The following is an 18424-nucleotide window of genomic DNA, read 5'->3' on the forward strand; positions in this document are numbered from 1 at the left end:
TCGTAGCTGCCAAACTCTTTCTTTTTAGTAACCCTGGCATGAAGCAGATGGCTGCCTGGAACAGAGGCGAGAGGGACGGCGCCGAAGCACGGGAACGGGTAGGGGTCGCCCAGAGGCTGCCGTTCCGGAAAGTCTAGTTTAAAAACCCGCCAAAGGGAACTTCCCTGTCGGTCCTGTGAGTAAGACTCCGCGCTCCCAATGCAGGGGGCCCGCGGTTCGATCCCTGGTCGGGGAACTAGATCCCGCATGCATGCTGCAACTAAGAAGTCCATAAGCCGCACCTAAGGCTCTCGAACGCAGCAACGAAGACCCGGCAATAGATAGATTAGATTAGAGAGACCCGGCGTAGATAGATTAGATTAGATAAATAAGATGGATAGATTAGATGGATTTTTTTTTTAATACCGCTAAGGGAGCCCTGAAATTAAAACAGGAATTACAGCGCCAATTGCGGTCAGCCTGGAACGGTTTGCACCCTGCCTACCATAATAGTACGTTAGAAAATGGTGTTCTGTTTTTGTTTAAAATAAAGGGAGGGCTAAGGAATGATGTGTATAAAGGCATGACATACTGAATGATGAAACCCGAGCAAAGGAAGAAATGCACACGTGTGTCCCACAGCCTGAGTGCCCTGGGCCTGCCCGAGTCCAGCAAGGACGCTGCTGACAGGCAGGAGAGGCTAAGGTCCCGAGAGCTGAGTGCACCCAGAGCTGCACCTGCCCAGGCCCAGAGGACCTTGTGCAAAAGCCCAGGTCACTGAGCCACGAGCCTCAGAAACAACCTCCCCAGGATGCTCTGGTCGGCGCTGTCATTACCACCGACACCCCCAATTCTCAAGAGGGGAAAGAGGGAGAAACTTCAGAGATGAATAAACTGAAGTCTATGCTTTCCTCTTAGAGGAAATGTTGAAAAGATGCTTTATTGCCTCTCCCCTATGTACACATATCTGCACAACAGAACACTGGAATGGTCATGTCATTAAACCTTTAATTACATAAGCTGTTTTCAACAATCATGTTCAAAGTGGAGATTTTCCAGAGGTGCTGGAGTTGGCAGGTGGCCACCACAGCTCAGCCCTCACCCCTTCACCAAATGCCCTCTGCCAGCTGAGGGAAAAACTCCTCCCTGCCCCTTTGCCCTACAAAGTCAGCGAGCGATGGCCCCAAGGATATGGCAGCATCAAGCTGTGTAGAGTGGCCAACTGGCAGGATTCACCCAGAGGTGAGACTTGAGGATCAACCCAAGTCAGAGAACTGGGTTCCCAAGTGCCCTTAGGCATCCAACTCCTGGGCCTTTGGGTCCATGGTGAAGGGAGACCTCCAGCTGCCCAAGCCTCTCACTCATACTCAGGTCAGGCAGGGAGGGCCTGAGGCCAGGCAACTCCAGTCCACCTCCTTTCCGCCAGGAGAGACCTAGGTGCAGAGCTGGCAGTGAGGTGCCTACTCCTGTTGATTTCATTCCCATTTCCACATGCCCATCTGTGAGTCATCCACACATGTCCCTAGTCCCACACAGTCCCCAGGGCTTTGGGGGGCAAGGGGCTCACAGTTTACAGGTAGCCTGAGCCACTTTGGAGCTGGTTCTTCTGTTCAGGGCTTGACAGATAAAGGCCCCAGCTTCCAGGAGCTTCTGGAGGTTCACACCCTTTGAGAAACAAGTTAGAGGATGCAGTAAGTCACGACATGCCCTCAACACCCAGGGAAACATCAGACTGGACAGAAAACCGTGTAAGGGTGAAGACAACCAGGCCCTTGTTCCTCTGACGACAGGATACCAGTTGCCTGTGAGGTGGTGTCCTCGTGGCACGTGGGGTTCCCCTCTGACTGCCCTCAATGTGTGAAATGGTTTGTAGTGCTGCCACCAGGGAAGGGGGCTCAGTAGTCTTGTGTGGTTCTCCAACTCCAGAGTCTAGCACAGGCCTGGCCCACAGTGGTCAAACACTGAATACTGAAGCAAGGACCGTGAGGCAGAGAGAAACAGGAGTAAAAAGACGAACTAAGGGCTTCCCTGGTGGCACAGTGGATAAAAATCTGCCTGCCAATGCAGGGGACACAGGTTCGATCCCTGGCCTGGGAAGATCCCACATGCCATGGAGTAACTAAGCCTGTGAGCCACAGCTACTGAGCCTGCACTCTAGAGCCCGTGCTCCGCTACAAGAGAAGCCACCGCAATGAGAAGCCCACGCACTGCAACGAAGAGTAGCCTCCGCTCTCCACAACTAGAGAAACCCTGCACGTAACCGAACGCAGCCAAAAATAAATAAGTGAAAATTAAAAAAAAAAAAGAAAAATTAAAAAAAAAAACACCAACTAAAAGGGCCACACTGAAAACCTCTTGATAACAATAGCTCCTATTTATTGATGCGTACTATCTGCTTAGCTCTGGGCCAAGCATTCCACATTTTCCTATCCTCATAATGACTCTGTGAGATAGGTGCTCTTATTATTCCCATTTCCTAGGCCCAGAGCTGTGAAGTAATCTGTCAGGTCACACAGCCTGTGAGTGACAGGACTAGGTTTTAAACCCAGTTCTGTCTAATCCAAAAGCACAGATGCTACACTGCTTCCAACCCACACTGAGGGCCCTTACTGACTCCAGCAGAGCCCTGGGGGACTAATTCTACTGCCCTCATTTTTCAGAGAACAAAATAAAGGTCCAGAGGAAACTGACTCGCTTCAGGTCCTGGCTTTACCCTTTCAGGGCTCTTTCCCTACACCCCGGTGCCCCCTCAGACTGAGCCGTCAGACTCACACCGAGGGCCTGCCTCCTCGTGGCCTCCATCTGCCACGCTCTGTTATCCCAAAACATATGACAGAACGGCCCTAGTCCCTTGGCACCCTTCTCTTAACTGCACCAGCACCACCACAAAAACCCTGAACAAACCCAGCAGCTTCTGTCCTCCGGCTTCAGGCAGAGCTCTGGTCAGTTCAGGGCTGTCGCCACCCGGAGGCAGGTGGCATTACCGTGTGAACGCCCAAGCCGGCCAGCATGTAGACCAGGTCCTCGGTGGCCAAGTTTCCCGATGCTCCGTGTGCATAGGGACAGCCTCCAAGTCCCGCCACAGAAGAGTCCACGACACTCACTCCCATCTGCAAACAAGGATGGTGAAACATGGCTGTCACTGTGGGGACCAGAGCCTACAAAGCCGCTTCTTGTAAACCTACCATCTGCTGCCTGAAATTCTTTGGCTTATGATTCTGTCAACGTGAAAATCCCACTGAAAGAAACTGTTCCTCTTTTTAGTTCCTAAAACAGTGTGAGCCTTTTATGCTACACTGTTTCCTCTGCCAGGAATATCTACCCTCCTTCCTTTCACGGTCGACTCCTCACCTTCTCCTTCTCAGCCTAAAAGCCACCTCCTCAGAGAGGCCTTCCCGATCACTGACCTAAACTAACCCTCTCCCTCTGTTGAGGTTTCAGACCCCTGTTGCTTACTGTGTCCACTCACCCAGCCCCGCTCCCTCACCCCACGTCAAGCCTCTAACCCCACGGGGGCCTATCCCATTTCCCTAGGTCAGTGTCTCCCACTTTCCTAAGATGACTGTTTCACTTTCTCCTCTCTCCTTAAACCTCAACTCTGAGAAAAGAGACCCAGAAGGTAATAGAATCATCTGGCTTAAAGACATGAGTCTCAAGGAGGTAACGTTGAGAACTAAAAAGGGGAAAAAATAAGGTGGCCCAGGATTGCTCCAGCTAACCTAAAGACAACCGGCTAGACTTAGACTATCACTACAGCAAGGCAGCCTGTGGTCAGACGCTAGGAAATTTCTGTCTAAGGGGCTGCTGGGCCATGGGACCCTCATTCCAGGCCAGCCCGCAAGAAGCAAGCCTCAAAAGAAACCCAATCTGAGGCCTTAGTCCAATCTTTGGGGAACAGCATTAAAGGTTCTCCCTCTGAGTGACCTCTGCCTCCCTCCCTCCTTCCTGCCCGCTCTCACTACACACAGGCACGCGCACGCGCACTCACAGCCCTGTGTGCTAGGGCGGGGCCGGGGCACCTGAGTCCTCCCTGACCCCACCTTAGTCTTACAATGCAGTGCTGCCTGGTCACCTTTCCGCTTCCCTTTTTCAACTGCTTAACTTCTTCGTGTCCTTCAGGCCTCCCCTGGCGAGTCCTCCCTGACCTCCCCAGCTGGGACTGGGGCCTTGCCGAGCCCCATGCTTCCTCCCTGCGTGGCATCTGTCACAATGCATTAGGATTATCACCTGATTCTCGACTGTCTCTCTTAACAGACAGATGCAGGCACTTTCAGGGCAGGGTCACATGTTTGTGTCCGCCATGGCCAGCCCGCGGCCTGGCACACAGGTGTGGGCCTTCAGCACAATGAACGCTTGCTGAAAGAATAAATGAAACATAGCTGTCCTGCCACCATACCCTTTGGGAGAATGGACATGTGCCTCTATTCTGGGACATGCCCTGATTACCTGCAGGGCCATCAAGGTGTTGGCCAGGGCCTGGCCATAGGTGTCATGGCAGTGGACAGCCAGGGCAGCCACTGGCACCTCATGCATGACAGCAGACAGCATATCCTTCATGGTCCCAGGGGTGCCCACGCCAATGGTGTCCCCCAGAGAGATCTCATAGCAGCCCACTGAGTACATCTTCTTGGAGACCTGGGGAAACAAGCAGGCACTTGGAAGACCCCAGATTCCTCAAGCCAGGGGTCCTTAGCCTACGCAGAACACCTCCACGTGTGAGACACTAAATTCCTATCAGACCACAGACTCCTTACAACGTTATGAGTGGGAATGATGATCCTCCTCCTACTCGTCAGGAGACTGGGACGTACGGAGCAGAGTGGCCACTGGGTGCGGGCCCTGGGCCCCAACCCCTGTGCCTTCCTCCCGCGCGTGTCCCAAACTCCATCCAGTCCTTCACTTACCACCTTCACACACTGTGTCAGACCCAGGGACCAGAATCAGTAGAATTGATTCCTTTCGCGTAGCTCTATCCTTGGTAGGAAGATGTGTGAAATCATGGGTCTGAGGTGCTAGTTATATACTTTTAAGAGAAGTACATAACTATTAAAATTTTTAGAAGCGCATTGTCAACCCCCAAAATCACTGCAAAACCAGAGCAGTATATGCCCCACCTGAGGAGATGCTGCTCCACACTGCTGTGCTGGAGAAGGGGGAGGAAGGCGGAGGTGGGGTCAGGGACGTGGTGATACCCAACCGTGGTCTGATGGATAAAGAAATCGGTGAGCCCCCTCCGCGACTGCCCACGCGGGCAGAATGACAAGGAGCCATGGCAGCCAGTGGGCGGCAGAGGGTGCAGCAAAAGTGGCAGGCTTGGGAGTGACGTGATGCTGAAGTAAAATCCCGGTTCTGCCGCTCGCTAGCTATGGGACCCTGGCAACAGACCTAACTTTCCTGAGCTTCAGTTTCTGCTTCTGAAAAACAATGACGAGCCTTTGCAGGGATACAGGGAGGGCAGGTGGCAACAGGAGGCTGAGATCCTGGATGACAGCAGCCACTCTCAATAAGCAGTTGCTACTGTTACCAATGCCCATTTCCGGGTGCTACCTGGTGTGCGGGAAGAGCAAGAGGGCTTTAGAGGTAAGCAGATGGGGGTTGAGACCTGGTTTCACCATTTGCAACCTGCATGGCAAGTTAGTCTGCTTCCTCAACTGTAAAATGGAATAACAATAACACCAAATTTGCTGGGTGGTTTTGAGGACAAAATGACATAAGTTCTTGGGTTGTTCAAGTTCATTTCCCGCCCTGTGTTCTTCTCAGAGGATGTCAATGGCCTCTCCAACCACTACAAAGAACCCCTCTGCGGAGGATTCTCACCTCACATCACCTGTCCACTGACCAGATTGGAAACCGAGTCAGGGGCTTTCACCCTGGGGTAGAGGGCAGGGGCTTCAGAGACTCCATGCCAGGCTAGGAGGTGGGCCTCCAGGGGTGAGCGCAGGGCTGTGCTCTCAGAGGGGCTTAATGAAGGAGCTGGGCAAACAAATGAAATCCGTGATCCACCATGAAAGTGTGGCGAGAGCAACCTACGCACTCCGGGGCAGGCACGGGAGCCAACCCCCACGAAATCCCCACCCACCTCCACGCACCTCAGCTACTTTAGCCGGGGAGATCTTCCCTTCATAGGGGCATCCAAGCACACAGGAGACGTACCTGTGGGAAAACAGGGAGGACTGGTGTCAATGCCCCCGGGCTCTTTGGCCAGCAGAGCTGGGGCAGGGTGGCTGCTTGACACACATCCCTGGTTAGCCTGCACCCAAACCTGAAGCCGGGCAGGAGGCCAAGGGCCTGAGTGAAAGGCTAATTCAATGCTGGTGAGCCGGACGAAGGCAGTGCTGCTCAGTGCCAGGAGTGGGCAGTGTGGTGCCACAGCAGGGAAGGGAAGAAACTAACAGGCCTGTAGTTCAGGAAGCAGGCGACACACAGAGAGGCAGCCAGAGACCAACCAAGGAGGAGGAGAAGCTAAAGAGGGCAATATGGGCAGCCAGCTGAGCCGCACAGAGTGGGGCCACGCTCGGGAGAGGACCAAGGACGGATGAAACGAAAGCGGGAACGAAAAAACTGGGCCAGCCGAGGGCCAAGGGATCGGCTGCTCCGGTTGAGTGGCCAGAGGGTTCAAACACTCATTTATTCAACTGATACATACCGAGCTGCCCACAGTGTGCCAGGCACTGGGGAAGCGCAGTGAGCAAGACTGAAAAGATCCCCACCGCCACGGAGCTTAAGGTTTCAAGTTAGGGAGACAGCCGACAAAAAAGTGATCTAATAAGGGAAGGACATAATCTTAAAAAGTGATGTGCTATGAAGGAAAGACAAGGGAAGTGTGACAGGAGCAACCAGAGGAGGCCAACAACAGTAGGATGGCCCAGGAAGACCTCTGTGAGGACGCGAAGCTGGAGCTGAGATCGGGGGAGAGCCGTGTTCCAGGCAGGGAGAAGAACCAGCATAGAGTCCCTGAGACCGAAGACTAGGTGAGTTCAAGACAAAGAACAAAGGACAAAACAGCTGAGGTATGGGCAGCAACGGGCAAAGAAGTAAAACATGAGGTTGGAGAGGAGGCCACCGGCCTGATCATGCGGTCTTGCGAGTTACGGTGAAGAGTCTGGATCTTGGGTGTAGCCAGCTTCTATGTCCACCCACCCCATGCAGGCTGAGGCTCCATGAAAACCTTTTAGAGGGCTTCCCTGGTGGCGCAGTGGTTGAGGGTCCACCTGCCGATGCAGGGGACACGGGTTCGTGCCCCAGTCCAGGAAGATCCCACATGCCGCGGAGCGGCTGGGCCCGTGAGCCATGGCCGCTGAGCCTGCGCGTCCGGAGCCTGTGCTCCGCAACGGGAGAGGCCACAGCAGTGAGAGGCCCACGTACCGCAAAAAAAAACAAAAAAAACAAAAAAAAAACAAACCTTTTAGAGTCTTACAAAGTACTCTGCATATTATGAGGCATAATAAATGTCTGCTGGATAAATAAATTTCAGACTCAAACATCTCAGTGTATTTTTCCATCTTAGTCCTTCTTCTTACTCTCCAATCAATGCTGAGCACAGAAAAGCTAAAGAAATACTGAGGAAAGAGCACAGGCTTGGGAGTCAGGAAGACCTGACATGCCCTTGCTTCCCCATCCATCTATCCGCCCGTCGGTTCCTGAGCACCTACTATGTGCTAGGCCCAGAGCTGAGAGAGGGAGTACAGCAGGGACTGAGGTGGGCTCTGCCCTCATGGAGAGCAGAGTCCAGTGGGGGATGGGAGGCAGAGGAGAATTTAACAAGCAGGTAAGTGCTTTGTTAGAGGATGTTCAGGGGACTCTGGGAGCCCAGAGGAGGGACACCAACTCCACCTAAGGGAAGAGAAAGCTTCGTGGAGAAACTGGCATCCACGAGAGGACCTGAAGATGAGCAGGAGTTAGCCCTGACAAGTAGGATGTAGAAGGAAGAGTGTCCTGAGTCTACAGAAAGCACGTGCAAAGGCCCAGAGGCAGGAGAGAACTGGGCCATGTGACAAATGGAAAGAAATTCCAGTTGGCCGGAATGCAGTGTACTGAGGAAGCAGGGCCAGAAGAGGGACGTGAGCAACGAGGCTGCAGAGAGTGACAGGGGCTGAAAAACGCAGGGGCTTGTAAACCATGTTGAAAAGTCTGGAGTTGATGAGTCACTGACAGGTTTTTAACCGGGGAGTGATGTGATCAGATGTGTACCTCTGAAACAGCATTCTGGCTGCAGTTCGTTGTGTGACCTTACAGCAGACTCTTCAGTCTTCCTGAGCCTCAGTTTTGTCATCTGGAAGTGGGGACAGAGGCCTCCTTGCTGGGCGATTGTGAGGCTACAATTAGCTAATACACGGACACCGCCTGGCACTACTGCTATTAAAGACGTGATGTCGGAGACATCTTAGAGGCCGAGGGGATTCCTCAGGGACGTGTGAAGAGTTGGTGGTGGAGCCAGGATTAAACTGATCTCCACAAACCCTGTTTAGTGTCTGTCCTGCTAGATTCCTCTGGTGAACCGACCCAAAAATCAGGTTTGGAGAAAGCACTTGCCAGGATTTCTTCTGACCAAATTTACTTGGGAAAAGATGTCTGGGTGTGGAGCTTGGGCTGCCTGCACCCAGGATAAGGAGTCTGTGAAGGATGGTCGCTGGAGTTAGAGCCTGGCCCTATTCCAGAATGGTACTGAGGAAATAAAGAGAGGCAGCACCAACGTGGTCAGACTCACCCCCGCACAGGGATACTGGCTGCCCGAGCTGCCTTCAAGATCTCGTCAAACCGCTGCACGCTCTCATCTATGGAGCAGTTGATGTTCTTCTTGCTGAAAAGCTCGGAGGCAGCTCCAAAGACAGCCACTTCCTTGGCTCCGGCAGCAACCTGCCAACAGCCAGGTGAATTGCTTTCAGCATTTTTCTCTTCCAGGAACACCCACACAGAGTGGCAAAAACCTTTGTCTAATGGTGAATTTTATGATATATGAATATTGTAAGTTGATTTGTGTCCTTCCCAAAGACATGTTGAAAGGCTGACCCCCAGTACCTCAGAACGTGACCTTGTTTAGGGTCATTGTAGATGTAATTAGTTAAGATGAAGTCATATTAGTCCCTCTTCCCTTATACGATTGCGCCCATGTGAAGACAGACACAGAGGAAAGGCCAGCGAAGGTGGAAGCAGATACTGGAGTGACGCACCTAAAAGTGGAGGAACACTGAGGATTGCCAATCATCACCAGAAACTAGGAGAGAGGCATGGCAAGATTCTCTCTCAGAGACCTCAGAGGAACCAACCTGGGCTTCCCTGGTGGCACAGTGGTTAAGAATCCGCCTGCCAATGCAGGGGACAACACGGGTTCGAGCCCTGGTCCAGGAAGATCCCACATGCCGCGGAGCAACTAAGCCCGTGAGCCACAACTACTGAGCCTGCACTTCAGAGCCCGTGAGCCACAACTACTGAGCCCACACACCTAGAGCCCGTGAGCCACAACTACTGAGCCCGTACACCACAACTACTGAGCCCGTGTGCCTAGAGCCCATGGTCTGCAACAAGAGAAGCCACCATAATGAGAAGCCCGCACACCGCAACGGAGAGTAGCCCCTGCTCGCTGCAACTAGAGAAAGCCCACGCACAGCAACGAAGACCCAACGCAACCAAAAATAAATACATAAATAAATTAAAAAAAAAAAAAAAGAAGGAACCAACCCTACTGACACCTTGATTTAGGACTTCTAGCCTCCAGAACTGTGAGAGAGTACATTTCTATTGTTTTAAGCAACCTAGTTTTTTCATATTTTATAATGGCAGCCCTAGGAAATTAATACAGTGAACTATATCTCAATAAAAAAGAAGCCTTGGCCTTCCCTAAGGACCAACACTGTGGTGCCGTCACCACCCTGGAAATCACTCTTTATTTTATTTTATTTTTTTTCCGGTACGCGGGCCTCTCACCGTTGTGGCTTCTCCCGTTGCGGAGCACAGACTCCGGACGCGCAGGCTCAGCGGCCATGGCTCACGGGCCCAGCCGCTCTGCGTCATGTGGGATCTTCCCGGACCGGGGCACGAACCCGTGTCCCCTGCATCGGCAGGCGGACTCTCAACCACTGCGCCAGCAGGGAAGCCCTGGAAGTCACTCTTAAAAGAAGCTTTTTGCCTAAATTCAGAATCAACATCTCCAATGACGTTCTCATGTAAAATTATAAGTTGACAGATACTAGCAACTACCTTTAACTCTCATGGAGAGCTCGATCACATTTCTTTAAAGAGGAGATGGGCAACAACAAGAGCTAACGTTTATTAAGCACTTATCTTCTACCAGGCTCTTACTAAGCAACTCATGTGCATCCTATCTTCTGAAATCCTCACAATGTTAGGTACCATCATTAACCTTATTTTATAGGCAGAACCTGAGGCTCAAAGAGGTTTAGCAGCTTGTCAAGATCAGAGAGCTGGGAGTGGCAGGGCCAGGACTGCCCCCAGGTCTGTCTGACGGTGCCCATCACCGCTGGAGACAAGTCATTCAGACAGACATCCTGGGACAGGGACTGAGCCCAGGGACAAGACAGAGGCCAATGGCCATCAATCTCATTTCAGGGGCCCCCACCAAAAACAAGTCTCTTACCGCTGCCTGGAAGCCTTTGAAATTCGGGGTCAGCACTGGGTAGCTGATGCCGGGAAATTTCTGGATGCCCTTCATGACTTCAGCGTGGTCAGCCATCTGAGAGCCAAAGGAGACACTGCCAAGTCACCACCAAGGGCAGGCAGAGAGTTCAGGTAGAGAAAACCGTTTTAGCACAAAATCTCTGTTCTCCAGGACCCTTGCAGAATGAGCCCTTTTGCAGAGCTGAGTCCCCCCAATGCTCTTACTATTTGACTGCTGATGAGCGAGAAGGGTCCTTGGCATGGGTGTGATCCCCAGTTTCTCCATATGGCTAATACTGTCAACTCTATATAAGGAGCAACAGCAGCAATGGTACTTGTAGCCATTTGCTGAGAATGTGCTCCGAGCCCGGCACTGTGCTCAGTGCCATCTAACTCAGTTGGAACAGGATCTTTCTTCCCACTTGACTATCTCTGTGAAGCAGGAGTCGCCAGTCTTTCCCCTTCACAAACGCAGAAGCCACACCTCTAGACAGGCCTAGAGATTCTAGACTTCTTAGAGCCAGAAGAGACCTGAGAGGTCATCTTGAAGCTGGAGAGGGGAAGGCCTCACCAAGCTCACCATGCAAGTCAGGGCAGAGCCAAGACTGAATCCAAGCCACCTGCCTCCTGGGGCATATGCTCTTTTGCTGCACATGCTACTATGAAGCAGAGACAGCTCTCAAAGCCAGAGACCTGGAAACCTACGTTCCTGACTTCTACTGACTTCCAGGGCAAGCGCAAAACTATACATCCCTCTCATCTGAGACACACCTGAGGGCTGGGGCTCACCTGGGGAACCCATTTGGGAGACACAAAACTGGTGGCTTCTATAACAGGGAGTCCTGCTTCGGAGAGCATGTCTATCAGTTTGATTTTCATTGGAGTAGGTAAAATATTCTGTGATGCAGAGAAAAACCAGAAAAGACAGGTTGGCAAGGTCAGTAATAAAATGGTCTCAGAATGCAGCCTGTTAGTTCAAAGCTTTTACGACAGCAAGCACTTCACTATCTCTACTTTCAAACACTAACATGAATTCACATGTAATCCTGGCCAACAGGTGCAGAACAAGGCTTGTCTTCGAGTTCTACAGATAGCATTTCGCAGTGGAAGCAGTTTCTCACTTGAAAATGAGTTAATACTGACATGGAAACAATATTTTCCTGTCATACAGGCTTTTAAACTAAATTTTTGTTACTTTATGACCCCATCATAAACAAATCGCCATGGCCTGAAAGGGCAGAGATGACTAACCTTCTGGGTCCTATGAGATGTGGCCTCCAAAGGGTCACACCCTCCCCCTTCTGTCTCTCAGCTGGCACAGGATCTCATCCTCACATGATCAGCCTACTGCTTCTCTGTCCCTCACCATGTCTAGCTGCTCACCAGACTCTGTGGGCTCCTATCTCCAAATCTACCATCATTATCCCATGTATGTTACGGCATGGTCACAGTCACTCTACTAATTCATCCCACACAGGAATCCTTCTAAAACACAGTCTCCATTATCTCACTCTCCTGCTCAAAAGCCTTCCATGGCTCCCTAGTACTTACAGGATTAGGTCAAAAATCCTAAAAACTCCAAGTCCTTCTCGCCAGGCCCTTCCACCCCCAATTTCTCTCCCACTGCTTTAATTTAATCTATTCCACAAGTAATTTTTGAGAGCCTTCTATGTTCCAAGGATTGTGCTAGGAGCTACAGATACAGTGGTGAGCAGAACAGACATGATCCTGTCCTCAGAGAGCTTACAGCTTATTGTTTCCAACCAACACTCACTATTAAAGGTAGGCTGATCATGCTTTAAAAAAATTTTTTAAGAGGTTTTCTTATTGAAAAAATAATTAATACATGATTATTTCAGAAAAACATGCCAAAAACAAAAGAAAACCAGCCTTAAAACCTCCCAGAGATAACACTCTTAATATCCTGATAGGTAACTTTCTAGATCTGTGCAGTCCAGTAAATTAGACATGAGCCATACGTGGTTATTTAAATTTTAATTAATTAAAATTACATTAAAAAATTCAATTCCCCAGCTACACTAGTCACATTTCAAGTGCTCAACAGCCACAAGTGTCTAGTGGCTACTGTATGGGACAGCTCAAGCCTAGAACACTTCTGTCTTCACAGGAAGTTCTATTGGACAGCACTGTTCTATGATCCTTTTCTAGGCAGATGCTCCCACACATATATAAACTTTTTTGTTTCTTACACAAAAGTATAAGATTAAATATATATATAGAGAGAGACACTATCTTATAATCTGATTACATCTTAATATACTCCTATATTATTAACGGCTTCACAATATTCCATTTTATGAAGTCATTAATGTATTTGAGTTATCTTTCCTCCTACTGAACATTTAGGTTGTTTCCAACTGTTCTGCTGTTACAACAGGGTTTTAAGGACCATCCGCAAGGCTAAATCTTTGCATGTGACTTTCATGACTTCCTTTGGACAAATCCCCTTATGTGCAATTGATGGATCAAAGGCACGCCCTCACCTTCCCTCTGCACTCCTGCAGCACTTACCATCTACCCCCCCGCCCCCCCCACACACACACAGGGCCTTAAGGTGGACCCGGGGTCATAACACTTGTGGATGAACTGTCACAGGTGCCTGCCTGGCCTCCCTGACCCGGCCCTAAGTTGGGTATAGTTCTGCACCCACCACATGGAACTCTCAAAGCCTGCAAAAACTTTTTTGGTTGATTTCCATCCTTACCTTTTCATTTTGTAGTCCGTCTCGGGGACCAACTTCCACAATTTTCACTCGCTTTGGGAAAGTACCCACAGATGAGGTGCTAACCTTGGGTTTAAAAGAGGAAACAAAAGTAACAGGAGGAAACTGTCACAATTCTCCAGGGGGGCAAATCTGAAAGAATGTATCCATCTTCACTAATACTGAGACAAGAAGCAATATTTCTCACCCTTTAATTCACATTTGCTGTTTTAGAATCAAGAACAACAAAAAAAATTCACTTAGAAACAGGAATAGAGTAAGACAGCAGTCCCCAACCTTGTTGGCACCAGGGACTGGTTTCGTGGAAGACCATTTTTCCACGGACTGTGGGGGGGTGGTGGTTTTGGGACGATTCAAGCACATTACATTTATTGTGCACTTTATTTCTATTATTATTACATTGTAATATATACTGAAATAATTATGCAACTCATCATAATGCAGAATCAGTGGGATCCCTGAGCTTGTTTTCCTGCAACTCGATGGTCCCATCTGGGGACGATGGGAGACAGTGACACCTGAAATGTGTTGCTTAAGTCCAGTCTACTCCATAAGATGCAGTTTGTCACTTGCCACTCACTGATAGGGTTTTGATATGAGTCTGCAAGTAACTGATTTATTATGGTCTCTGTGCAGTCAAACCTCTCTGCTAATGATAATCTGTATTTGCAGCTGCTCCCCAGCGCTAGCATCACCGCCTCAGCTCCACCTCAGATCGTCAGGCTTTAGATTCTCACAAGGAGCGAGCAACCTAGATCCCTCGCATGCGCAGTTCACAGTAGGGTTCGCGCTCCTATGAGAATCTAATGCCGCCGCTGATCTGACAGGAGGCAGAGCTCAGGCGGTAATGGGAGGGATTCGGAGCGGCAGATGAAGCTTCGGCTCACTTGCCCACCGCTCGCCTCCTGCTGTGCAGTCTGGCTCTTAACAGGCCACAGACTGATGCTGGTCCATGGCCCGAGGGTTGGGGACCTCTGGAGTTAGTGTTTCATGCTCCCAGTACAAGGTCATTTCCAACTCTCCTTTAGTCCAGACCCACTTCCAACCGCCTGACAGTTGAGCATTTAGGTTTTTTAAAATTATTTTTTAAAAATATTTATTTAGTTGGCTGCACTGGGTCTTAGTTGTGGCTCACCGGCTCCATAGGTACGGCATGTGGGCTCCTTAGTTGCGGCCTGCATGTGGGATCTAGTTCCCTGACCAAGGATCCAACCCGGGCCCCCTGCATTGGGAGCACGGAGTCTTAACCACTGCACCACCAGGGAAGCCCCCTAGGTTGTTATTTTTTTATTTTTATTTTTTATTTTTTGCGGTACGCGGGCCTCTCACTGCTGTGGCCTCTCCCGTTGCGGAGCACAGGCTCCGGACGTGCAGGCTCAGCAGCCATGGCTCACGGGCCCAGCCGCTCTGTGGCATGTGGGATCTTCCCGGACCGGGGCACGAACCCGTGTCCCCTGCATTGGCAGGCGGACTCTCAACCACTGCGCCACCAGGGAAGCCCCCTAGATTGTTTTTTTAAACAAACCTATTTGTGCTCTCAAACACAGATGTCCCCAAACAGAACTTTAATTACTCCTAAAGCCCAGTCCGACTTGAGTCTTCCTATCTCAGTAAGAAGCATCACATGCACCCTGTTGCCTAAGCCAGAAACCTGACTCATTCCTTCCCCACTCACCATGGCCTGTAAGATTCTTATCATCTGACTCCTGCCAATCTCCGAGAACTCATTACTGGTTCCTACTGTTCTGCACCCACCCCTCAGATGGGTCACTATACTTCAGACCCACCAGCCTTTCTCCCACAGCAGGGCCTCAGGGCTTACCGTTCCCTCTGCCCAGGATGCTCCTCACCGGGCCCTTCCCACGTCTGGCTCCCTCTCATCTTCCAGTCATAGATAGGCCCCTCTGACCACCCTCTGTAAAGCTGCCAATCCCCTCACCCTCATTATTTTCCATTTCAGGACTATAATTACTTCCTTGAGAGCACTGCAAATAATGCCTGCTCAGTGATTCCTCCAGTAGAATGTATGCTCTATGAGCGACTTTGTTGTAACCTCCACTTCCTCTCACATTTGACACTGTGCTTGGCACAAAGGAGGCACTCATTAAAGAGTTATTAAAACAACAAATAAATGCATGGAGGGCATACTTGCCCCAGAGGAGGGTAATTACTGAGTGTAGTGAGAAGCAGTCTTGGACGTTGTGGGGTTGTGGGGATGGACGGGGCTCTGTTCTCTTATAATCATAGGCTGGGTGATGACAAGGAGAGTGAGTCTGAGAGGAGATAAAACCTTCAGCAGTTGAAGACATTAAAAAAAGGCCCCGAGTCTCCTCTGTGTAAAGTCTGTCCTATATAAAGTCCTCTATAGAAAATCTCCCCCTCCCCACCACCACCGAGTAATACAAGGCTTTTTTCCCCTCTTTCCTCTATTCTTCTTAGTACTACTTAATACTGTTTAAATTAATTACATTTTACCAGATTTGCTCTGGATAAACATATTGCAATGGGGCAAGGGAAGAGGGGTATTGGGAATCTGACACGGATCTCAAATTCCTGAAACCCTTAAGGAAGGAAACATTCCCAGCTATGAATCAGCTGGAACTTAAACAACTCACCTGAATTGGCCTTGGTTTTAGCCAGCAAAGCTTCCTAGAGACTAAGGTGATGAGCCACTGAATTTCAGGAAGTCAACAGGCTAGGTTGGAAGGTCCCTGCAAATTGAATATCCCTCCAAAAGGGATGTTCAGCCTCTGCTGGTACATTACCCTAAAAGGATCGCACTGGAATGTAAGCTCCATGAGGCAGGGACTTTGTTTTATTCATTGTTATGTTTCTAAGGCCTTGCTACCTAATATGGGCTCAATAAATAACCGGTGAATGTTGTTGAAAGAATGTAAAACCTGTTTCCAAGTTCCTTTTATGAGAACAGAATAAACTCAATTCTACTTCCTTCCCCAAAACAACTCTTCATATACTAACAACAAAACAAGCATTTACTATTTTTGAAGCATTTACTATTTGCCAGGCACTTAGAAGAGCCTTTTACATATTAACCCATATTATCCTCTCAACAACCTCATTAGGTAGGAACTATTATAATCCCCATTTTACTGCGAGAAATCTGAAGTCCAAGGAGATTAAGTAATTTTCCCAAGGTCACATGGTTAGCTAGTCACTGAGCTCATATCTGAACCCAGCAGTGTGGATCTAGAGCCTATGCTCTTAACCCCTAAGCCATGTTGCCTCTGCCACCCTTCGGTCCCCCCCAGTCTTCTCTCGCCTTGGTTAAACACCCAGTTCATTCCCTCTGTAAAGTTGTGCATGGAAATAATGCCCTCTAGCCACAAAAGTCCTGGGCCACAGCCTCCTGAGCTATGGTACCTATATCAACAGCTAAAACTGACTAAAGCCCAGTGTTAACTTCCAGACATCAGCACCTCATTTAGTCCCTACATGACAGGAACTATCACTATTCCAATTCCACAGAGGAGGAAACAGCCTCAGAAAGACCCCAAATCACACAGGTAGGAAGTGAGGAAGTTTGGATTTAACCGTCTGGTTCTGACATCAAGTGTGTGCAAGTTACCCCATGGAGGGAGGGCCTACTACCAGCATTTCATTACACCAGGAATTTTTTCAAATCACATTTACGTCCACCATCTCTTTAATTTTCTTAACTTTTCAAGTTGGACTTACTGGATTTACTTGCAATGAGCAATCGGTGGGGAAGGTGGTCTAGTAGACACTGAAGTGGTTTTCTGAGAGGGGCCCCTACTGCCAAGACAGTGTAATTTTTACCAGTTTAAACTCCTCCTAAACTCTAGGAGTTTAGAGTTGCAACAACTGAGCAATCACTTACTAAGAGCTAGAACAATGTTAAATGCTTTACTTACGTTTTCCTTAATCTCCAAACCAACCCTGAGGTAATGTTTTCTCATGTCATAGATCAAGAAAACGGGGGTTTAGAGACCTGTCACTCAACCGAAAAAGTGGCTTCAGAACCACTGGGACGTCTCAGCTCGAGCTTTACCCAACACATTGTATTCAACCCTTTAGGTCTCCACGACCCGGGCGAGTCGCTCCCCATCTCTGGGCCTCAGTTTCCGCATGCCCCTCAAGGGATTTGGACGGGTCAGAGAGGGTCCAAGATCCCAAAGCCCTCCCAACCCTCCTGGCCTGATGAGCTGTCCGGCTTCGCCTCTCAGAGAGCAGCCGCTATGGGCCAAGCCCCCGACCCTGACCATCACGGTGCCTTTAGGACCGCCCTTGGGCGGGCCGGGGCACTTACAGCCCGGAGGGACGCCAAGCCCGGCAGTCTCCACAGGAGCGCCTTCTTCACTGTCGCCATCTTCGCCCAGCTTCTCCGGCGGCAACCCAGCGGAGCCCCACGTGACCACCGACAGCCAGGTGGGCAGGGCCCCGCCTGTGGGGCGGGGCCTCTGGAGCGCCGTGGTGACGCCCTACGCTGGCTCCGTGCCCAGTCTGTCTACGTTTTTATTTCTTCTGGGCAGTGTTTCCCTAGCCGTGGTTTATGCGCGCCCTTTGTGTGCCAGACGAAGTGAGGCGCTAGGACTATAAAGATGAACAAAAATTAACCAAAGTCTCTGACTTCATGGGTTTGTAGTCTGGGAGGTGTGGGAAGACAGATATTAACAGTCACACGAATAGTTGTAGAATTACCTTCCGCATTAATAAGATGAAGCATTACTATTTGCCACGCACTGTTCTGAGTTATTTGCATGTATTAACTCATTCATCACGATCTTCAGGACCTAAATGCAGGCAGTCGACTCCGGAGAGAGAAGCATCCTTTAATTGAAGAATGAGTAAAATTTATCCAGGTAAAGAGGATACAAGAAAAGCTTTCCCGACGGAGCATAGCATATGCAGAGGACCCGAGGCAAAGAAATTGAATGCCCAGAGCAGTGTTTTTCAAAATGTGTGTTGTACCTCATTGGTAATAATATCAATTTAGTGGGTACTTTTTCAAAGAAATAGAATAGAAAATATCAGAGTGCATTGTATAAGTAGTAAAGCTAAGTACGGTACTGCTTTACAAAACTTCTGTTTGTTAATGCATAACAAAGT

At 49.7% G+C, this 18424-nt stretch overlaps 1 protein-coding gene across 8 annotated transcripts; it reads right to left on the reverse strand.

Moving 5' to 3' along the window:
- Positions 1-921: 921 nt before the first annotated feature.
- On the reverse strand, positions 922-17684 carry HMGCL (3-hydroxy-3-methylglutaryl-CoA lyase; the record flags this gene model as incomplete). Of its 8 annotated transcripts, none has more annotated exons than XM_079698152.1 (9): positions 922-1644; positions 2964-3089; positions 4426-4614; positions 6069-6132; positions 8687-8835; positions 10574-10669; positions 11392-11490; positions 13319-13402; positions 17625-17684. In XM_079698152.1, 9 exons carry the CDS (start codon positions 17682-17684, stop codon positions 1543-1545), a joined length of 969 nt encoding a protein of 322 aa, XP_079554278.1. In that variant the 3' UTR covers positions 922-1542. The 8 variants fall into 8 exon arrangements, with proteins under 8 accessions (XP_079554278.1, XP_079554279.1, XP_079554283.1 ...); XM_079698153.1 differs by having other exon boundaries at positions 6078-6132; positions 11383-11490; XM_079698157.1 differs by having other exon boundaries at positions 4555-4614; positions 11383-11490.
- Between the last annotated feature and the right edge of the window lie 740 nt (positions 17685-18424).

Source organism: Hyperoodon ampullatus (assembly GCF_949752795.1).
Source record: "Hyperoodon ampullatus genome assembly, chromosome: 2".
NCBI lineage: Eukaryota > Metazoa > Chordata > Mammalia > Artiodactyla > Ziphiidae > Hyperoodon > Hyperoodon ampullatus.